The sequence below is a fragment of the Limanda limanda genome, chromosome 6, assembly GCF_963576545.1.
Source record: "Limanda limanda chromosome 6, fLimLim1.1, whole genome shotgun sequence".
NCBI lineage: Eukaryota > Metazoa > Chordata > Actinopteri > Pleuronectiformes > Pleuronectidae > Limanda > Limanda limanda.
The window spans coordinates 16921939-16940980 of NC_083641.1; the positions used below are offsets into that span (position 1 = coordinate 16921939).

Sequence of the window (19042 nt, forward strand, 5' to 3'; positions counted from 1 at the left end):
AGTACATTTACGAGCATTGACGTGTAAACGCTGGACTGATTTTGTAATTGCAGCTGAATTCTTATGAACATTAGGCATGAGACACACAACCCGTCCACTGGCTATAGCTGGGACGGAGGCAAACAAACAGTTCCATCATCCATCTCTGAAACTCTAATTAAAAAAAGGCTCAGTTTCATAATTAAATATTTGCCTGCAAAACGTCAAGGTAGCAAAAACGGGCGAGGTTTTCCTTTTTCATTGTGTCATGGCACCATTTATTTATTTATTAAAGTTATGCATAACCTTCCAACTTGATCATTGTACAGTATATGTTGAACTTCATGACATTGTTAGAATATCAGGCAGATCAGATCAGAACAGCCAATAGAAGCAGAGAGAAGCAGCATTTCTGTCAGAAGCTAATACAGAGAGAGCGTGGCCGCTCCTTGCAGAAGAGAGAGAGGGGAGGGGGGGGGGAGAGAACGGGGGCAAGATCCCCAAAGGGAAGATGAGAAAGCATGACATATAGAGTGCAGCAGGGGATAAAGAAACATGATTGCCAGGGGGCTGTGAGGAGAGAAAAAAGGAAGGATGACACCTGTAAGTGTTCAAAAGGAAGAAGAAGGAGAAGAGTCACACGCAAAGGAGGAGACAGGAGGAAAAATAGCCCTCACAGCGAGGAGGAGGAGGAGGAGGAGGAGGAGGAGGAGGAGGAGGAGGAGGAGGAGGAGGAGGAGGAGGAGGAGGAGGAGGAGGAGGAGGAGGCACAGAAATGCAACAGGACCAGATCAGAGCCTTGAGACTCTTCATTCTAGTTTAACACCACACCTAGAATTTGTCTAAAATTCTAGTCTTTTAACACAGTTCAAGAGTTTCAACACAATGGGATCTATCCATCACCCGTGCGACTCCGGCCTCTATCAGTCTGAATACACTCCCGCCACTTCACCAGGACTCCGCTCGGCCGGCGCTCGCGTGCACTCGTCACTCACACGCGGCCCGTGTGACTGGCGCGGGGAGGAGCCGTCCAAAAGGTAACACCATGGCCAAAAGCATGCAAGCAATGTGGAAACACTTTTTAAAAAAAAAAAAAAAAAAAAAAATGAAAATAAAAGAAAGAAAATAAATACATCTTGGGATAAAAAAAATCTTAATACATTATCTTAAAATTTTCCTTTTCTTGTTTTGTGTTTCATATATATATATTCTAAACACACATCTTTGTACATTTTGGTATAAGTTCTCTTTCTTGCAGGGAGTTCAGGGGGGGGAAATGGGTGTTAGATGGTCGAGGGGTGAGGTTCTGGGGCAATCCCACTTCCCTGATTGCCTTGTGCTGATGGAGGAGAAAAAGGGGGGGGTGGTGGGGGTGCGGCGTCGCTAAAGACATCCACGTTTCTGCTCACACTCTCAGTCTCTCATTCTCAGTGGCGGCCGCGGGCGGCGATGGAAAGGAAAATAGGGCGACTCAGCAGTGAGAGGACAAGCTTATAGGAGGTCCAGAAAGTCCAGGACACGAGAAGTAAGATCAGACGACGGGTCAGGACTTCCTCTTTGGGACCAGAGCCTGAAGCCGTGGGCGTGGTCTTCCACTATCTCTTATCTGAGGGTAAAGAAACGTTGAGATGAAGGATCAGACGATGGACAGACACAGGAAGTGATTCAAGAGTTGAGATGCAGTGATTCATGCTGACGATGAGATACCTTTGTTCCCGTCCATGTCTGCTGAGGACCTTTCAGGCCTTTGGCGTATTAGATTATTGTACTTGGCCTCAACGTCCTGCAGGGGGAAAAAAACAATCCACCGTAAGATCACGCAGTAAAAACGATCGCTTTGTGTTAATCACTCAGTTTGTTACATGTGATGAGGAGCTGAAAGGGGAAACATGTCAGGTACCTTCAGATAGCTCAGGTTGGACTGAAGGCTTCTGAGGTGAGACAGGACTTGTCTGCTGACAGAGGAGAGGCTGCCGGCCTGAGACGCCGAGGAAAACCTCAAGTTGATGCCGGAGTCCGTGGCGCAGCCTTGTGAGGATCTCAGCTGCTTCCCTGTGGCTGATGCCAAGATGTCGTCGTCTGTGCTGCTCTCCCCCGGGCCACCGTAGCCCTCCAGGACCAAGTATCCTGCTGAGAGAATGAAAAGAAGCCCTATTAGACAAATGTCATCAGAGGAGGGACACGGAGCATAGATCAAACCCGAGTGAAAGAAGTTCAAACTGTTTAAATCTACGGCCCCAGGCTCACCGTAATCGTCAGGAGAGTCGAAGAAGCCCGTGTCCCCGGAGCCGAGGTCCTGAGCCGGGTCCTCGGTCTGAGAGCTGTTCTTCTCCGAGCCGTTGTGGACCATCACTCGGGCGCGGCTGTCGATGGGGGTCCGCAGAGACGTGGTCCTGAGGAGACGAGCCCCTGTGGAGCGTTTGCTTTGCTCTGCAGCCTCCTGGGACATCAGCTGGGTCACCAACACCTGCTTTAAGGCTGCCACTAACGGACAGGGGACAGATCCGGGTTATTGATAAATATATTTTAAAAATTACATATACATCTACCAAATGGAGCAAATCACATATTCATTAAGGCTCCAAAAGTCTATCTTTACTAAACGATGGGGTCCTGTCTCTGCGTTATTAATACAATGAGGGTCACTAATTAATCTCGCTCCGGGCCTCTGGTTGAGCGGTTATCTGTCAACACTCCCTATTCACATACATTATAAACCATCCTCTCTGAAAAGCATATATAGCATATACAACATTCTGGAGTGGACAATAACTATTTATTTACCTCTGGTTTTATTTTCATTTGAATTGTTTTTTCTTTCCTCTTTTAATTTAATACATTAAGTATGTAATCAGCCATTTATTATTATTCTTATCCCCCCTCTTTTTCTCTTGGAGTGAGCACTGTTTGATGTTTGTTGTTCTTTTTATGCATTGTAAACTGTACTTGAATACCATGTATAACAATATTGTATACAGTTGAAAAATTGACAAAGAGAGTAACTGTCTGAAAATGCATATTGTTTTGTTAAAAACTAAATAAAAACTCAGTTAAAAAAAAAAAAAAAAAGACATATAAACTACGTGAGGTGTTGGAGATATCTGTTCCGAACGCTTACGTGTTTTCAGTGCTTCGTCTGCTCTGGAGGGATACACGTTAAACGAGTCTCCTTCCCTGACGTCCTCAGCCGCTGGGTAAGGAAGCTCCGGATCCACAAACCCTTCCTCCTCCTGCTCCTCCTCCTCACCCTTCCCCGTCTCGAATGGATTGTTACCAGGTAGAGAGCTGGGCAAGGCGCTTCTAGGGGCCGGACTGCTCTCTTTATCTAATGAGGAGCGATTACAGTTATCGGAGGAGTTCTAATTAGATGAGGATCGTCGACACAGTTGAAAAGCAGCGAATAATGAAGTAACAAGGAAAGAATAAGGGAAGTAATGTGTGAGATATTGGCACCTGTTGACTGGGTGCTGCCCGTGGACGTGCGGTCTGCGTCTCGGCTCAGCCTGGACACACCTGCGGTAATGATCTCCACGTCGTCTCTCTCCCCGCTGACACACAAGCAACATTTTTTTGTCAGTAACAAGCTCAAACCCTGAGAACCATCACATCCAATCGAATTACGAAAGATGACAAAGCAACATACTCGCTCTGAGGTAACGGGATGATGCTGTGAGGTTTGACTTTCATGGCCTCCGCTCGCTGGATGATTAGACGCTGCCACCTTTCGTGAAGGAAACAAAAGAAAGGTTGTTAGATCACTAAACAGGTGGAATGATACAAATGTAACAAAGCGATAAGAATATGTTTCTCACGTGATCTGATCTGCGACTGTGGGCGCCATCAGCTCGTAGATCTGGGCTCCGTTGTCGGACATGGACAGGACGAAAAAAGACTTGTTGTCTGGATGGGGAGAGAGTGGAGAGACGGTTTGAGGTGAGACTAAATCCGTTTTATTCTTCCATTTATGCTGTTTTCAGACCTGCACTGAACTCTGGACATTTGTACGTGCGAATGCAAATGTTCAGATCAGTTATTCTACACATTCTCCAGAACTTTTCCTGCCAGGCTGCTAGTCAAAAGTCTGGAAAATGAGCCCATGTGAGAATAAGGCAGGAAAATGTGGGTAGAATTCACAGCGAGGGAGTTGGTGTGTTGATGACATTTCTACATGATGGACGCAAAATGAATCAACTTAGGAGGACAAGCTTTTATAGCTTTTTCTGATGAGCTTGCCAGGCTCTCTGGAGTAGAATTCATTTGTCGTGTCCTGACGCCTGTGTGCTCTACTCGGGCGTCACGCCTCACCTCGCCTGAATGTTCTGGACATTTCCCTGTTATTGTCAATCTCCTGCTGTATTCTTTATTTGCGAAGAGCAAACTGTTCAGACTCAAATTTTCCAGACTTTTTTCTGAAATCATGTCCTAAACAACTGCAGAAACATAGATCATCTCATCATCGGGTTCTGTTTTAGCTAATTGAGAAAGCAAGAGCGGGATGATACTTTTCAAATGTGTCCTGTGAGAGATTGTTGTGTTGTGTTAACTGACCTGTGGCCACAGAGCGCACCAGCACAGTGTTGAGTTTGATGATGGGACTGAAGATATGTTTGGTATCTGCAGTGCCTGCCAGGTTTTTGCTGTGACACTTCAGGATCAGACGCTCGTCTTGTTTCTGTAGCAGAACCAGGATGTCCTCCAGGAGGAGCGTGTACAACTCTACAGAAGAGACAAGGAACACTGTTATTTCCCGTATTCACATACTCTACTCATCAATAACCAGTCGAATAAAGAATTGATTACAAACCAATAGTCTTGTCCTTGTTCACTTTCCATGACAGAGGTCCCTCGTGCACCATCGTTCTCTTGGTAAGATCCAGGTTCTGAAGAATGTGAACGATGAAATAAGTCAAACATCTTCTCACTGATTCGTACCGGTCTACTTTTTTTTTATCTGGCAGAGATTTCAAACTGCATGCGTGGGTTTAAAATGAGAGTGGGCGCCTTAAGTGAAACTAAAAGGGTCATGTAAACATCTCACCTTTAGCTCCAGGATCACAGGGTTATCTGTCTGCTTCAGAGAGGACAGGTCCAGTCGTCTCTGATAGTCCTCCAGCCTCTGGAGAGGAAGAGACAGAGGAAAAAAGGGATAAGTGAGTGCTTTTTTTTAAAGGAAGCCACCGCCTTGGGAGTGAAGAAGGTGGTGATAAAATAAACTTTGAGCCGAGCAGGAAAGACGAGGAGGACTTAGGATGAGACTGAAGGGGATGAAGAGAAAAGTCCTGAAATGGAAAGAAGGTTTCTTAAAGCACACACCTGCTTGTCCTCGGATTCCTTCACAGCCTGGTTGACGTGATTTAGGATCCTCCTGCAGCAGTCGGCCGCCTGCTTCACTTTGTCCTTCTCCACCGTGTTGTCTGAAAGATTTTATGATATCAAATAAGGCCTACTCACTTATCCAGGGAGGGGGTGTCTGGTAATTTCACATTTCCTCCCTCCATTAACAAACAATCATTCTCAATAATGATGATAAAGCAGGGGGGCATTATGATCCTATAATAGCCGGTTGTAATTTATCATTAGTGTGTTCTCTCTGTGTGAGACACGAACCCCCGGACTAAAATGATGGACCAAGTAATGGGCGATACATTTCCTAAAATGTGCACTAACGCTCCGGGACCATAAAAGTGATAATCTCTCCATTAGTCTGCGTAATTCTCTAATGGCTGTCTAGAAACCACACAAGACCACATAATACTTCATTTGGTTCATTTTTATCCACTTTTCTTCTTTCTCAAGAGAGTTCATTTTTTATCAATTTCTTTCATCACAATCGGGTTACAAAACCCAAACAAGCTATTATTCCTGTATTTAGCATCACCTTGGTTACCTGCAACAGGAGTAACAATTACTCTAAGGATCTCATCGATTTGAGGATCACAGGACAAAAAGGCTGGACTCGAGTTGAAGAGGTAATTTGTAGATTTCATTTTCTTGTCTAGACCATCAGACTAGATGTGAATTACAACCTTACTGCTGGAATAATCCATACAGCTATCAACACAGTGTGTGGCCCTGCGTACTGGCACCCTGATGTTGTTGCCTTATGAAACAACATTTAAAGTCACAAGATCCAGATTTCTCTTTGGATCTATTGAATTCCACACACTGATTGATATCTGTCCCATAAATATGTCAGATTTGGTTTTTCAACAACATCCATGCATTATTCTCTTCGAAATCTATATACTAAAAAATAAATAGAGAGAAGCCCAATCTCCCGTTATTAAAGTAAGTTGTAAAAATGTCTAGATCCATTACTTTGTTCAGATCCCCAAAACAGACAGGGGGTGAAAACACAACCTCCTTGGGAGGGGGGGTGTGACGGAGCGCACGGCGCCCGTCACGGCAGTAATGGCACTGCCCGGTTCACGTGTGTGTCGGTGCGCGCGGCGACCGTCACCGCAACAATAAACTGTCCTGTTGTCATGTGTTATCTGTATAAATGTTGTCTGTGTGTGTTACATGTCTGGGTCTGTATACAATCTGTTGTATTATTAGGAGGCTATGCCTTCATGGAACAGTTGTGTGTAAATATGTTGCCGGTTATGTTACCAGCCATATGGAGTTTTAGTGTTTAAGCTGATTAAAGCTAGGAAGCTGGCCTTACCTGGGACACCACTGTGTTTAATGGTATATTGGAATGTTCCAATTGTAAGGGGCGTGGTTAGTCCCATTTAAGCCGGGCTGTTCATTGAGTCAGGGAGGCCGGACATGGGAGGACGAGGGTCTAGGAGAGCTGCTGTTATAGGGAAGTAAGTCTGAGAGCTCTCCATTTTAAGTGCTAGCTTAAACAGTATATTGTTATTGTAAGTATTTATTTTGGCCACTGTGCCTATTTATTTTCTTATTTCGAAGTGTTTGTTTTTCGCTCTTTTGTTTTATTTTATATTTTTATTTACTTTCATAATTCTGCCTTGTCGGCCTTACTTTGTGGGAATAATAAAATCCCCTCTTCTACCTGAATCTCCAAGTACTCCTGAGAGTTATTTATACCGAGCTCAGCTGCTCATATACATACCTACCTTTAACAGGGGGTTATAATCTTGGTAAGGATCCCTAAAAACTTTGAGCAAAATTGAATTCTGGTGGCTATCATTGTGCTTCATGTTAATCTGTCACGTCTACAATGTTCAACCATTATTCAACATCTCTAATATTTATCAGCTGGAATTTTTACTTTATCCAAGCATCCTGTTTTTAAATTGTTAAAGACAACATGTGCGGTGAATATACAGAGTAATAAATGCATGGTGGTCTGCAGGGCGACAGCACACTACCTGTGTACTTGGAGATGTTCTCCAGTAGCAGCGGGTACTTGGTGAGTCGCTGCATCTCGACAGGAATGATGTCTTTAAGCTGCAGTCTGCGACACAGTCTGTTACTCTCTGCCTCCTGCAAAGCAATGAAGATTACAAGTTACACTTACACGGTCACCTGTGTAATCTTACAGATATAGAGAGTGAATGAGCTACATTTCAGTAAATTCTTTGAACAGGACAGATCAAAACTGTTTAAATTTCCTCAGTGACACATTTTGAGCATTTCATTCAGTCTAGTATCTGCCTGGAACCATTTTTCTTTAAACAATTAATTATTTTAATGTGAATTTTGTGTAATGTACAAGGAGAACGTCAGTACCTGGATGAACGAAGTGAACCTGGAGTCTTTCTTCTGCTTCGTCTTGATGATCTCCAGAGCGAAAGGCTGGTTACTGCAGAACGTCCCGACCGCCTGCTTGATCTTCTCCTCGCCGCCACTGAACTGTAACCACCACACCCAAGACGGGACAGAGTCGAGAAGGACAGAGCAGAGAAATCAGACACTCAGTCGCTCTAGGTCATGGGGTGTGTGGTTGCCATGGAAATGCCTAGTATTTAACCATTATAATGAGCGGTACCTCCCAGAAGGGGGCCAAGCTTAAGTCCTCGTAGAAGAGGCAGCTTAAGTTTAAACGTAGACGAGATGGACTTTGAGACCCCCAGGGAACCGTTTACCCTACTTATCCCCCATAGAGACATTTCAGACATCGAGGCCCACTGATACTGTCTGCAGCTACCTCATATCTTATGTATCTCACCCGATGCGGAGATGTGGAGATGTCAGACACATTAAGGGCATCGTCTGACGTAACATTTACTGAGGAGTGGGCTTCCATATAATTTACTAGCTTGGGCTTTGATACTTCTTGTTCCTGAGGAGGGCAAAGCAGTTCTGTGCCATCTTTAAGCTTTTGTCTTTTAGGATCTCAAGGTGGGATATAAGACTTTGATGTTGATTCTGACAACATTGCCAAAAACCTGTTCTCTATTACATAAAAGCTTGAAATAACCATTTTCTTGCTCATACGACACGTCAACAGACGTGAGGCCGAGGGAAGCAATCAATTGCCAAAGTCTGGTTTTTTTTTCCGCTTTGAAGCAATTTTGGGCAACAGATCAATTTCTTTGTGCACAATACATTTTTTCTCCTGCCACATCAGTCTTCTTGAAATGTATTCAATATAGGAAGATGTTTGAAAGGGGGGAAATACAATTTCAGCCTGAGAATTGTACTCACCCAGGAGAGCAAGTCGTCTCCTATCTGATCAATTACTGAGGACTCATTTCTCTTCCGCACGGCTGCCATTTGCTCCAGTATTGAAGCTGAAATTCCAAGAAGAGGCACCAACGAACAGTCAGTGTGTGCGACAACGTGTAAGGATGCTGTGTGTGTGCGCTTTACATTCTATATACTATCATCATGGTCACTTTAAACGTTAATCTAACTCTCGCTCGCAGAAGTTGTTTTCAGACATGAACGTGACTTTGTCTTTCACATATGAAGAATGCAGCAGGAGATCGTTCCGGTCAGACGTGATAGGAAATGACAATAGGAAAATGTTCAGAACATTCAGGTGAGGGTTGGTGTCAGGGTGGAGCATGCAGCATGCAGGAGGCAGGACATGACATTTACATTCCACTGTGAAATCACATGTTTTTTGTTTAAAGCACAGTGACACCGGTGTCCGCCCTTATCGCCAAGAGCTCTTAAATGTTGTTGTCTTTCCGAGTTGACATCTACATCTGCACGTACAACACTATTCTTCATCTTGAGATAATTCTGCTTTGTTTTCAGCTTTGCATTCATCACGTGTTAGAAATGTCCTCAACATGTTCCTGCTGTATTCTCAGATGGGATAAATCCTGCCTTTTACTGGGGAGCTGGCAGGAAAAGTTTGCATTCTCACATAGACTCCCCCTTTTGAGTTTTTTACTGCTTCGTATATTTCCTAACATAGGCAATACTGTTTGTTCAGGTTGTGTGTGTTTTTGTGCGCGTGTGTGTACCATGCAGCTGCAGAATCTCCTCCAGGTTGGTGAAGATGTTCTTGATGTCAGCGGGAGGCAGGATGCTCTCTTTGGAAAGCTTCTGGTAGAAAACGTGGTCTAAAACTCGCAGCATCCGCACATGTGCACGCTCCGTGTAAAACAGCTCTGCAGACAAAAGGCAAGATGCAAATTCAAGACGGCAGATCATCTGCACAGCTCAACATGATGTACGTCGTGACAGAGACTTGGGTCGGAGCCCAGCAAATTCTCTGAAGCATATCTCCCTCTACTCAATGGGTGATATATCACAACAGTTTTTCAAATCACGCAGAGTAGGACCGACTTCACAGACTTTTTGATAAATAGAAATGCAGCCTTCATATATTGTACAATGTTATGCTCTCACCATTGATAACTTCCTGCCTTTTGATTTCATGAGGCCGGAGACCCACTAGGACTTCTCTCCCCACCAGCTGCTGCCAGTTTGGGGGGTCGTGCTCGGAGTCTGTTCCCTGGTCGTCTTCACTCTGGACGTCTGCTGCACCCAGTCCCTCGAGCCTAGGGCGAGAGAAAAGTTAACTTTTCAACTGGCTAATAAAAATGATCCAGTAAGTATAACCCATCTCCTTTTGTAGATGGAGTTAAGTCGTATCCTTACCTTCGTATGGCCTTTGGTGTTCCCTCGTGAGCTCTACCGAAAATGATAACAGAAAACTCAATGTTATATAAATATTCTCTCTTAAAGGAAGCCAATGTGTCGCTGCACGTGACTGTAAATGCACCTGTCACTCTCTCTGTCGTCCTCTTGCAGTTGGTCCAGATTGTAAAGGTCAAAGTGCGAAGCAGGGTATGGCAGCCCGTCCAGAGGGTCGGTCTGAAGGCCGTCACTCAGCCTGTGGGGGCCTGAGGTCGGAGTTCCACCTGAGAGATGAGGAACAAGTTAGAAACGGTCACTGTGTCACTCTTCCCCTCATGTTCATCTGAGTTGATAAGTAGCTCACCCATGTCAGCGTCTCGGCTCGTGTCTGAGCTGTAGTTGGTGCTGTTTGGGGATGAGGTGTTGACAGACATGGAGTGTGTGAGCTCAGAGCCCTCACTTGATTGGCTGCTTCTTAAACGACCACTTTCCATGTGGTCGCTTGCCCCAAGTGAAGGCTGAGACAACTGTTTCTGAGGTCGTGGGCGACCATCCAAGGCTTTACCCACTACAAATATAGAGAGATGTGTAAACACATTTTTAAATGCTTTAGAAGTAGAGCCATCATTTTGGCGTATTTAAAAGTCTAAACTCACCAGATGCTGCTTCGATGCGGCTGGGCCGCCGCTGAGGACCAAGGATGCTGGGAAATCTGGGTTTCTTCACCACCTTTTCTTCTCCTCCTTCCTTTTCTGACTTTATGCTTTTCTGTATTTTATCAAAAATACAAGCGAACACAATGTGTCAGGCAGGTGACAAAGAAAGGAGAAGTCCCATAGCGCAGCAAACAATATTGAAATACCTTGATCTTGGGGAGAAAGTTGATCCGGACCCGTTTGGACTCCAGACTGCGAGGTTCCTTGACCCTCACACCAAGGTGCTTCATGTATGTATAGATGACATACTGCATGGTAGTGCTAAATGACAACAAAGTTTCTCAATTATAACCAACTAAACAACAGAGCGCTATCATTCGAAGTGAACAAGTGTCCATATTGTGGATTGTACCATATGTCATTCTCATACAATCTCTACACAAACCATCTGGAATGTGCTGCGACCATATGGCATTTCAAACTACACTGTTTGAATCAGTCCCACGTTTGAATTATTCAGTATAAACATACTGCATAAATTACATGTTTTCTTTGAGACACTGCCCGAATGCTTTATGTGTAAACTGTGGGGGATGTGGAAAAGGGACTTGGATGACACCAATATTTTGTTTTGTTTTCTTTGTCAAAACAGCAAAGACTGAAAACACTGACTGACTGAATTTAGGACAAACAATGATTTAAAAGAGCCAATAAGTGTAAAATAATATGTTGTGACAGAATGTGATGAACACTCTTGACGTACCTACATTGTGGCCATTTACAGATTTGCAATCTTAATTTGTGCGACCAACCGACATAGGTTTGCATTGTGTTATGTTCAAAATACACATTGGTTATCTAAAAACATACATTGTTAGAGTGCCACTTGTCACTATCTCTCTCAGTTTTAGCCCTCTCTTCTGCCAGGTCTGCTCTAATTGGTCAGCTGGCTCCCTCTTGAGATTGGTCAACATTTTACTCAGAGGCATCTTAATCAGATAGTAACACTGCTGTCGCCTTGGTAACAGTGGTATTAGTTCTGCCATATCAATTTGAGCCAAACTAGCCCCTCGGTGGGCATGTCTCATGGTGCAGTAAATGCTCTGTTCAGGAGCAGTGTTTTCTGTGGTGAAGAACGACTCACTTTGCCGTGGACTTTGACCTTTTTGATTCCAAAAAGCCTTTATGAGCGCATAAAAGCTATATGATGCACTAAAGGTACAAGGAAAGCCACACAAAGCATAATATGGGCACTATAATTATACTCGATGCACTTTAAGAGATGCTCTTTGTGTCAATCAATCAAATGCACCACAAAAATAGTTTACTCACCATTTCTCTTCTTCTGTGGTCTGAGTAGTTAAGCTAGAAACGACACAAAGAAGAAAAATTATTTTAGTGGCTGGTAATGGACAACAACATGTGATTGGGTAAGAGAGTATCTGTGCAAACAAACAAGCGGCACATGTCTTGATTCGTGCCATGCGTGTTACGTGACTGTGTGCATGTGCTACTTACAGGATATCCTCTATCTTGGTGATGATGCTTTCAGCATATGAGCGCTCTCTCTCCAGAGTGACCCTGTCTCTGACTCCCTCTTGGTCCAGTCTCGCCAATTCAGCTGCAGCCACTGTTAGACCCATACTGCGCTTCTGCCTACATGTTCCAACATAACAATGTCAATAATTTCTCAGCAAAATGTGGCTAACAATAGTGAGATACTACTTTTTGTGTAGTGAGAACGAACTAAATTCTCAAATTCATTACTTAATTGGAACATACACAGTTCAGTAACAAATTCTGTGTTCACACGTTTACCTGAAATCCTCAAGGTTCTTCTGAATGTCAGGGAGCAGAGAGTCCTGCAGTGATTGAACGTGTTGCCTGTTTATTTCCTCTGGGATCAGTTCTGTCCGCCGTCGATCTGCACACACGCACGCACGTACACACACTCAGATACACTGTACAAGTACCAACCGATTGTGACATGTGCACTCTAAATAGGTGATGATAAGACTAAGCAATAGTTTCCAAACCACCAGAGCATGGGATTAGTCAGGAATGTGCATGACTGAGTAAGTGATCACTTACAGGGACTGTATAATGAGGACGGACAAATGGTTTAATTGAGTTAACAGAAGCACAAAAGGTGAGCGTAAAAAAAAAAAAAAAATCGACACTGAGCAGAGGCAAACACACACATACAGCATGATATACTTACCAAGATCAGAAGAGATGGATTCAGGGACAGCAACTTTCAAATTCTGTAAGAAGAACAAAACTGATTTATACTTTGACAACAAATTTGAACACATGTTAATTTGATATGATGTTTTGTTTTTTTTAAATTTTTTTTTTTTACTTGTTTTTCCTATGGATGAATGTTTTTTTAATGTACTAGAAAGTGAAAATGAAGATCTCATATTGACATCATCATTATCACCATGTGTTCCCGAGCATTGGAGCCGGTCAGTGACACATTTATCCCCCTATTCTTACCTGTAAATTGTACAATTCTCTGGTCACTGTGCAAATGCAATATTTTTGGTATCTGATTAGTTTTTGTTCAGGATATACAAACAAAGACAATAACAAGCGATGTAGAGGCCTGTTGTTTTCTCCATAGCTCCCGCCGACAAACAGAAACTACTTACAGCTCCTCGGTCTATGAAGAAGGTGTGGAGGTCCATGAACACCCGTCTGGTCTCTTTGGAGTTGGTCTGCTTGTAGAGGTCAGCGTAGAGGTAGCAAAGCTGAGGACACAAGATTACGAAATATTAATAAACAGCGACCAGCAGTGTGTCAGGCTGCATGAAATGAATATGTACAACGGATTAAACAAGGTGTGAAGGGAACAGGTCTTACCACAGGAGCAGGGTCGAACTGAGAGATGACATGGTGAAGGAAGGCCGTGAGGTGGGCGGGGCGAGACTTGAGCTGCTCGATGCTGTTGAAGTTGTGACACTGGCCGTTTGTCTGAAACACAGTCAGGACAACAGTTGGCAATCTGACAAAGTAATCGTACTTTAATTGCAGCAACAACAATACTAAAGACGGCCAGGCCAGGTATTCAGTAATTGCCAGGTGTACTCAGAGATAATATGAGATAGATTATGTTGTGTTCCGCCGTGTGGTAAAATACCTGTTCCTGGTCCGAATCAAAATAGTCGTCCTCAGCTCCAATGATTTGTGAGACGAGGCGAGAAGAGGAGGGACTGCTGACTGTGGTTGGGGACAGAGAGTCCTGGGGACAAGACATATTGTTAACAACTGTTTCTTATAAAGGTTAGACAATTAGAAAATCTACTAATTTAGTGCATATTTTAAGGAGAATTGAACAAAGCCAAAAAGTACAGTTACCAGGTCAGTGGTGTCTGCTGCGTCAGGGGAGTGGCAGGAGTTGAAGCTGTTCCTGGGTGTGCTCTTTGGGCTGGAGCAGGATGTCTGTCTTTGAAATAAACTTTCTGGAGATCCAGGCCCAAATCTGTGGGATAACTGGAGGTAGGATGGAACAAAGCATTACATTATCATTCAGTCTGCATTTAGCAAAAGAAATAACTGAACAATTCCTTCTAAATAAATCTTTACTGTCAATATGTACAGTAACTGTGGCAACACTGGTGTCGTAAAGACTTTAAGAACCCATATCTAAGCAGGGCTAATCCAATAAATAATCCAATAACCTACCTGGGCTCCGACTTAAGGTTTAATGTGAAGCTCAGAGTGAAAATTCAAATGTGTTGTTGAGACGAAAAAACTTACAGGTGTGCTGCTCCAGGACATGTCTGTGTTGTTGTCTCCCTTTGAGGTGAGAGTGTGCTCCGACTCAAACATGCTACCATCATGTGCATCACCACCTGGAACCCCCTCCTAAAGGATTTATGTAAACACAACTTTTATTACCAATTGTGAACAATCTTATCACATAAAGAACAAAACATACAAAGTGGGAAATGAAATGAAAAGAATAAAATGTGTTTTAACATAACGGCAAGAGGCAAACTGATGCATTCCTAAATGTATCAGTATTTTAAGAGTGTACATTCACAAAATACCACTTTCTTTTTAAATTTCAGAGAGTAAAGTGTTGACGCACATAACAAAAGGCTCAGTGAGCAATGTATATAAAATAAGCTGTCACACAGACACAAAAGAGTGGCTTCCCACAGAGAAAGCCTAATCCTTTGATAAGATTAGGATTTATGTTCGTCTGAAACGGGCCCTAAATGCTCGACACAAAATTACACAAAGACTGCTTGGGATTTGCTGGTAGAGCCGTGTCCCCAGATACCCTCACTCCGTCGGCTAAATGTACGAGTTACTTAGATGGAGTGGAGGTATTTGCTTTACCTGTGTTGCCCCAGTGGCCTTGAAGAGCTGACCCTGCAGCTGAGGAATGTGTTTTTTAGCTTCCAGGATGTCTTTCAGTAGTTTGGGGGAGGGGTTCTTGCTGTACTCCTCCTTCATGGCCTAGACAGCAAGAGGGGTGAAATCAAAACAAGGAATCATACACATGTTTACTTTAGCACGGAGTATAGGGTTGTTAAAGGAAGGCCCCTGCAAAAATCATTTAGAAGGATGAGGAAAACGTAGATAAAACATAATCTCCAAGATGATGAGCAGAATGATGAAGAGGAAGGGATGTTTGTGGAACCGAGATACAGGAAGAGAGCAACAACTGATGCCATATAGTACCCATGGTGGTTGTGAAGAGAGGCGGTCCTGAGGACTGTAGGGGCGTTCTGATGCTGGGGAGTTTGGAGAGGAAATGCTAACACCCAGCATTTGAGACTCTGCTTCCGACAAAGGGATCTGGGCGAGCCCTGGGGGGCGCCCCAGCACTGTGAGGGCCACATAGGAGCCCGCTGAAAAAGGAGAAAATAAGGGATGTGTTTGAATTTAAGATTTATGTATTAAAATGGGGATTTTTATTAAACAGAAAGACAGACAAGAAGAACTTACATTTGATTAGCTTCACCACTTCAATGTGGTTTGAATGTGTTACAAGGGTCCCATTGACCTAGAAGACAGTAATGATACAATGATCAGAATCAAGACTGATACGGACAACAACCTTCCATTCCAGGCCCAGATTTCCACATTGATGTCTCACTCCAGCTTCACACACACACACAACAGAATGGAGTAGAGAGTGTAATTGACCAGAAGGTGGCAGCATACAGCCTCTGCATTGGCCTTGGACTAGAAAACAGTGAAGCTGACAGTTAAAAGAGGTAAATGAACACAATACCTTGATGATCCTATCTCCTGTCTGGACACCTGCCCGCATTGCAGCCCCATCTGGCAAACACAGAGGAAAAAGAGCATTATAAAAACACGGGAGTGCAGGAAAGAAACAAAAATAAATAGAAGATGGAAATGTATCGAAGGGAGAACTGAGAGAAAATACAGCTTTGTGGTGTAATTGTGGATTTTTCCCCACAACGAGTACACCATGTAGCCCTGACAGACCAGATGTTGCAGAGTGACTACTGAAGTGCTATTTTGAAAGACCATAACAGTGGTTATATTACGAGAAGGACCTGTTTCACAGCTCCACCCCAAACAAAGGGATTTAGGCATGAGACAGGTTATTATAAGATCCAGGTCTGGCTCTAGAGTCAGCAGCAAGGAGCTGAAGAAGAAAATAAATACAGTTTTAAGAAAGCAATGCTTGTGATGATCATTTTGGGTCTTAGCTTTAGCATTAATGTGAACATTTTAAACAGTGTCACCGAAATAAGGACATAATCTTATCCTATCAGTCTTTTTTTAGTTTCATACTAACCAGTTACTTGCTGCTCCGTTAACAGTGAAATGAAAAACAACTTTTATAAATTATTCAAATGAAACCAAGTAGATGGCTCCTGGTGGGGAGTGATTAACAAAGGCACAAATGGAGAGCCATACAGGAATAGGTGAACCCCGCCAAGCACTGATGACCGGGCAACTAAAGTCCTCCATCAGTTCCTTCCTCTTCTGTCTCTTTCCACTACTGTACACACAGTCATGTTTTCTGTGGCCTGATAACAGCCGACAGTTAGAGGCAGCAAGTATCCTGTCAAAGTCCCCTCGTTAAAAGACACCACGATAACTGCAGCTATTATGAAACTGCTGAGGAGGAAATATTCAGTGCATGACTTCACAGTTATCCCTCATATCTGTGAATGCAGAGCAGACTGCCGTGACAGTTTGATGTCAGTGCATGAAACGGGAGCCCACACTCTATTGCAAACGGCTTTACACCAAAGTAGAAAATCAGTCATTGCAACACCATGCTTTTCTTCTTCCCTTTAAGTTTGAGGCTTCTCCTTACCTTCTTTGACAAGCTGCACAAACACTGGGTTGTCACCACTGACAGTGAGCCCGAAGCCATTTTCATCTTTCTGGATGATTACACATCGCTGGACCAGACCTGCGAGTGAGACAGACAGGACAGACAAAACAAAACAGTGTCTTCAAAAGGACTAAAGTCATTAAGATAAATGTTCTTCACTTGCTTCAGTCAAGTGTCTAACACAGTATAAAAACTACACTCCATCCGTGTTTAACTCCAAATATTTTATAAATGGATTTGATTGTGTGACAATAATCACATTTTGCAGAGGAACATTACAAATAGTAACAATAATATTTATTTTACTTTCCCAAAATAGGTTATATTGTAATCCTAAGTTTATTTTAGAACAAGACGGACATCATTGTATGTACAGTAAAGTTATTACTGGTCCCTGCATATATTCCTCTTCCTCCATACTGACCATGAAGATTTGTTTTTTCCTCCACAGATTACACTGAAAATGCTTTTAAATATGATTTTTGTTACATCCAGTATGGACAACAGCAATAACCAAAAAGCTTCTACATTTGCCCATGTGGGTATTATCTTTAAAAAATGTGAACCTATCCTGTAACATGTAAGTAGATAACTCATCTCCAGTAGTCTAGACAGTGTTGTGAATAAAACAAGAGGAATGTAAAAAAATATTGTTGTGAGGTTGGACAGAAACATTAGAGCTTGAATTCTGCAGCACATTTTGAAATAATATAAAGAAAAAGCATTTAATTTGATTTCAATTCAATTCAATATTGTGCCACATTAGGACATACAGTATATTTTGAGAGTAAGGTCAAGTGCTGACAATGTTAATACATTGGTAAAGAAATAATAAGTCCTGCTTATATTAAAAATGGTCGCAGACGTGTCGTCTCACAGGTCAGGAGGAGGAACGTTACTGTTCAGGTTCTCTACAGTGTTTCATTAGTGTTGCATACTGAGATTAGAGCTTATCTTACGTCTGGCCGACTGACAGGGAAGTCGACAAAAAAGGAAACACAATGCAAAGAATGCAAAATGCTTAGACAGACAAACAACGTTGTCTCGTGTTATTAAACACAAGGAGTCGATTTTCCAAAATAAGCAAAACATTTCTATTATAAGAGACCCAGACAGAATGAGGTGACCCTTGAACTGGTCTTGGTGATGTGTCTGTGATTATTCTGATCGCTGCAGCGTCAACCAGGGAGGGGTGAGTCGATCGATAAGGACAGTGGTGTGGGGGTTGGAGAGTGGAAGGAGCAGGGGCTTAAACACAGTGAGTGGCTAAGAGGGGCCAAAAGCCCGAGGCTGGGGGGAAGGGAGTAAAGGGGGGGGGGTGAGGTTGAGCTACAGGAGCAGGGGGAAGGGAAACTGGGAGAGGGCAAGGGTGTCAAAAAAACAGATGAAGCCGTATGGGTTAAAGGGCTGGTGTGAATTTGCCTCTAGATGTTGATCTTTTGCCTTTTTCAACTCATAACAGTATTTTAGAGGCTCTGGTTGGTATTTATTAACCGTGAGGAAGAGGGAGGACTGATATGATCGCTGACCAGGTTAATCCATCTGAGCTAATGTATTATTCAGGGTTTTAACTGATCCATAGTCAGCAACCTTTGTTGAAACACAGATAAAAGTACTCAAGACAATAAACTGACCTTTAATGCTGACACTGAGTACCTTAAGCACCGCAGTCACCAAAAGTCATTAGAATACCACATACAAAAGGTCAGACTACTTTTCATAAATCTGAAAGTCGGAGTATTTAGAGCTTCAAATACGAACGTGGCTTTTCATCTATATAGCGATAACTGGTTCAAGGAGAAAGACCACAAATATGCTTTGTCCAATGTGACAGTGGAACCTTATCTTAATACAGTATGTCCAACACAGACGAGACTTTCATCAGCAGAATCTGGCATTTCTGACGGCCGCCTTAAGAATTTGTTTTGTCAATTCGCTGCTTGTGAGATCAGGCACCCGCTACAAGTCACTTGGTAGGAAATCTTCCATTATCTGACTATTTCTGTCTCTTTTTGTGTCCTTTTGGCCAACAGCAGTTGAAAGAAATGTGAAAAAGTGTCCCACA

General features: G+C 43.1%; 1 protein-coding gene across 1 annotated transcript in view; it reads right to left on the minus strand.

Annotated features, from left to right (window-relative positions):
• Positions 1-720: 720 nt before the first annotated feature.
• Positions 721-19042, minus strand: part of arhgef12a (Rho guanine nucleotide exchange factor (GEF) 12a) — a 40398-nt gene continuing 22076 nt past the window's right edge. The window contains exons 4-39 of the mRNA XM_061073548.1: positions 16957-17055; positions 15892-15941; positions 15603-15660; positions 15336-15505; positions 14991-15110; positions 14403-14510; positions 14001-14135; positions 13783-13884; positions 13506-13616; positions 13295-13393; positions 12862-12904; positions 12459-12564; positions 12159-12296; positions 11973-12005; positions 10847-10961; positions 10641-10752; positions 10349-10552; positions 10130-10268; positions 10006-10038; positions 9754-9905; positions 9366-9512; positions 8596-8681; positions 7678-7800; positions 7317-7431; positions 5293-5393; positions 5018-5095; positions 4784-4859; positions 4528-4695; positions 3792-3879; positions 3623-3700; positions 3433-3527; positions 3098-3304; positions 2227-2463; positions 1880-2109; positions 1687-1762; positions 721-1585 (exon numbers count right to left, since the gene is read on the minus strand). Of these exons, the coding sequence (XP_060929531.1) occupies positions 1575-1585; positions 1687-1762; positions 1880-2109; positions 2227-2463; positions 3098-3304; positions 3433-3527; positions 3623-3700; positions 3792-3879; positions 4528-4695; positions 4784-4859; positions 5018-5095; positions 5293-5393; positions 7317-7431; positions 7678-7800; positions 8596-8681; positions 9366-9512; positions 9754-9905; positions 10006-10038; positions 10130-10268; positions 10349-10552; positions 10641-10752; positions 10847-10961; positions 11973-12005; positions 12159-12296; positions 12459-12564; positions 12862-12904; positions 13295-13393; positions 13506-13616; positions 13783-13884; positions 14001-14135; positions 14403-14510; positions 14991-15110; positions 15336-15505; positions 15603-15660; positions 15892-15941; positions 16957-17055 (4043 nt within the window). The 3' untranslated portion in view covers positions 721-1574. The remainder of the gene's footprint in view (positions 1586-1686; positions 1763-1879; positions 2110-2226; positions 2464-3097; positions 3305-3432; positions 3528-3622; positions 3701-3791; positions 3880-4527; positions 4696-4783; positions 4860-5017; positions 5096-5292; positions 5394-7316; positions 7432-7677; positions 7801-8595; positions 8682-9365; positions 9513-9753; positions 9906-10005; positions 10039-10129; positions 10269-10348; positions 10553-10640; positions 10753-10846; positions 10962-11972; positions 12006-12158; positions 12297-12458; positions 12565-12861; positions 12905-13294; positions 13394-13505; positions 13617-13782; positions 13885-14000; positions 14136-14402; positions 14511-14990; positions 15111-15335; positions 15506-15602; positions 15661-15891; positions 15942-16956; positions 17056-19042) is intronic.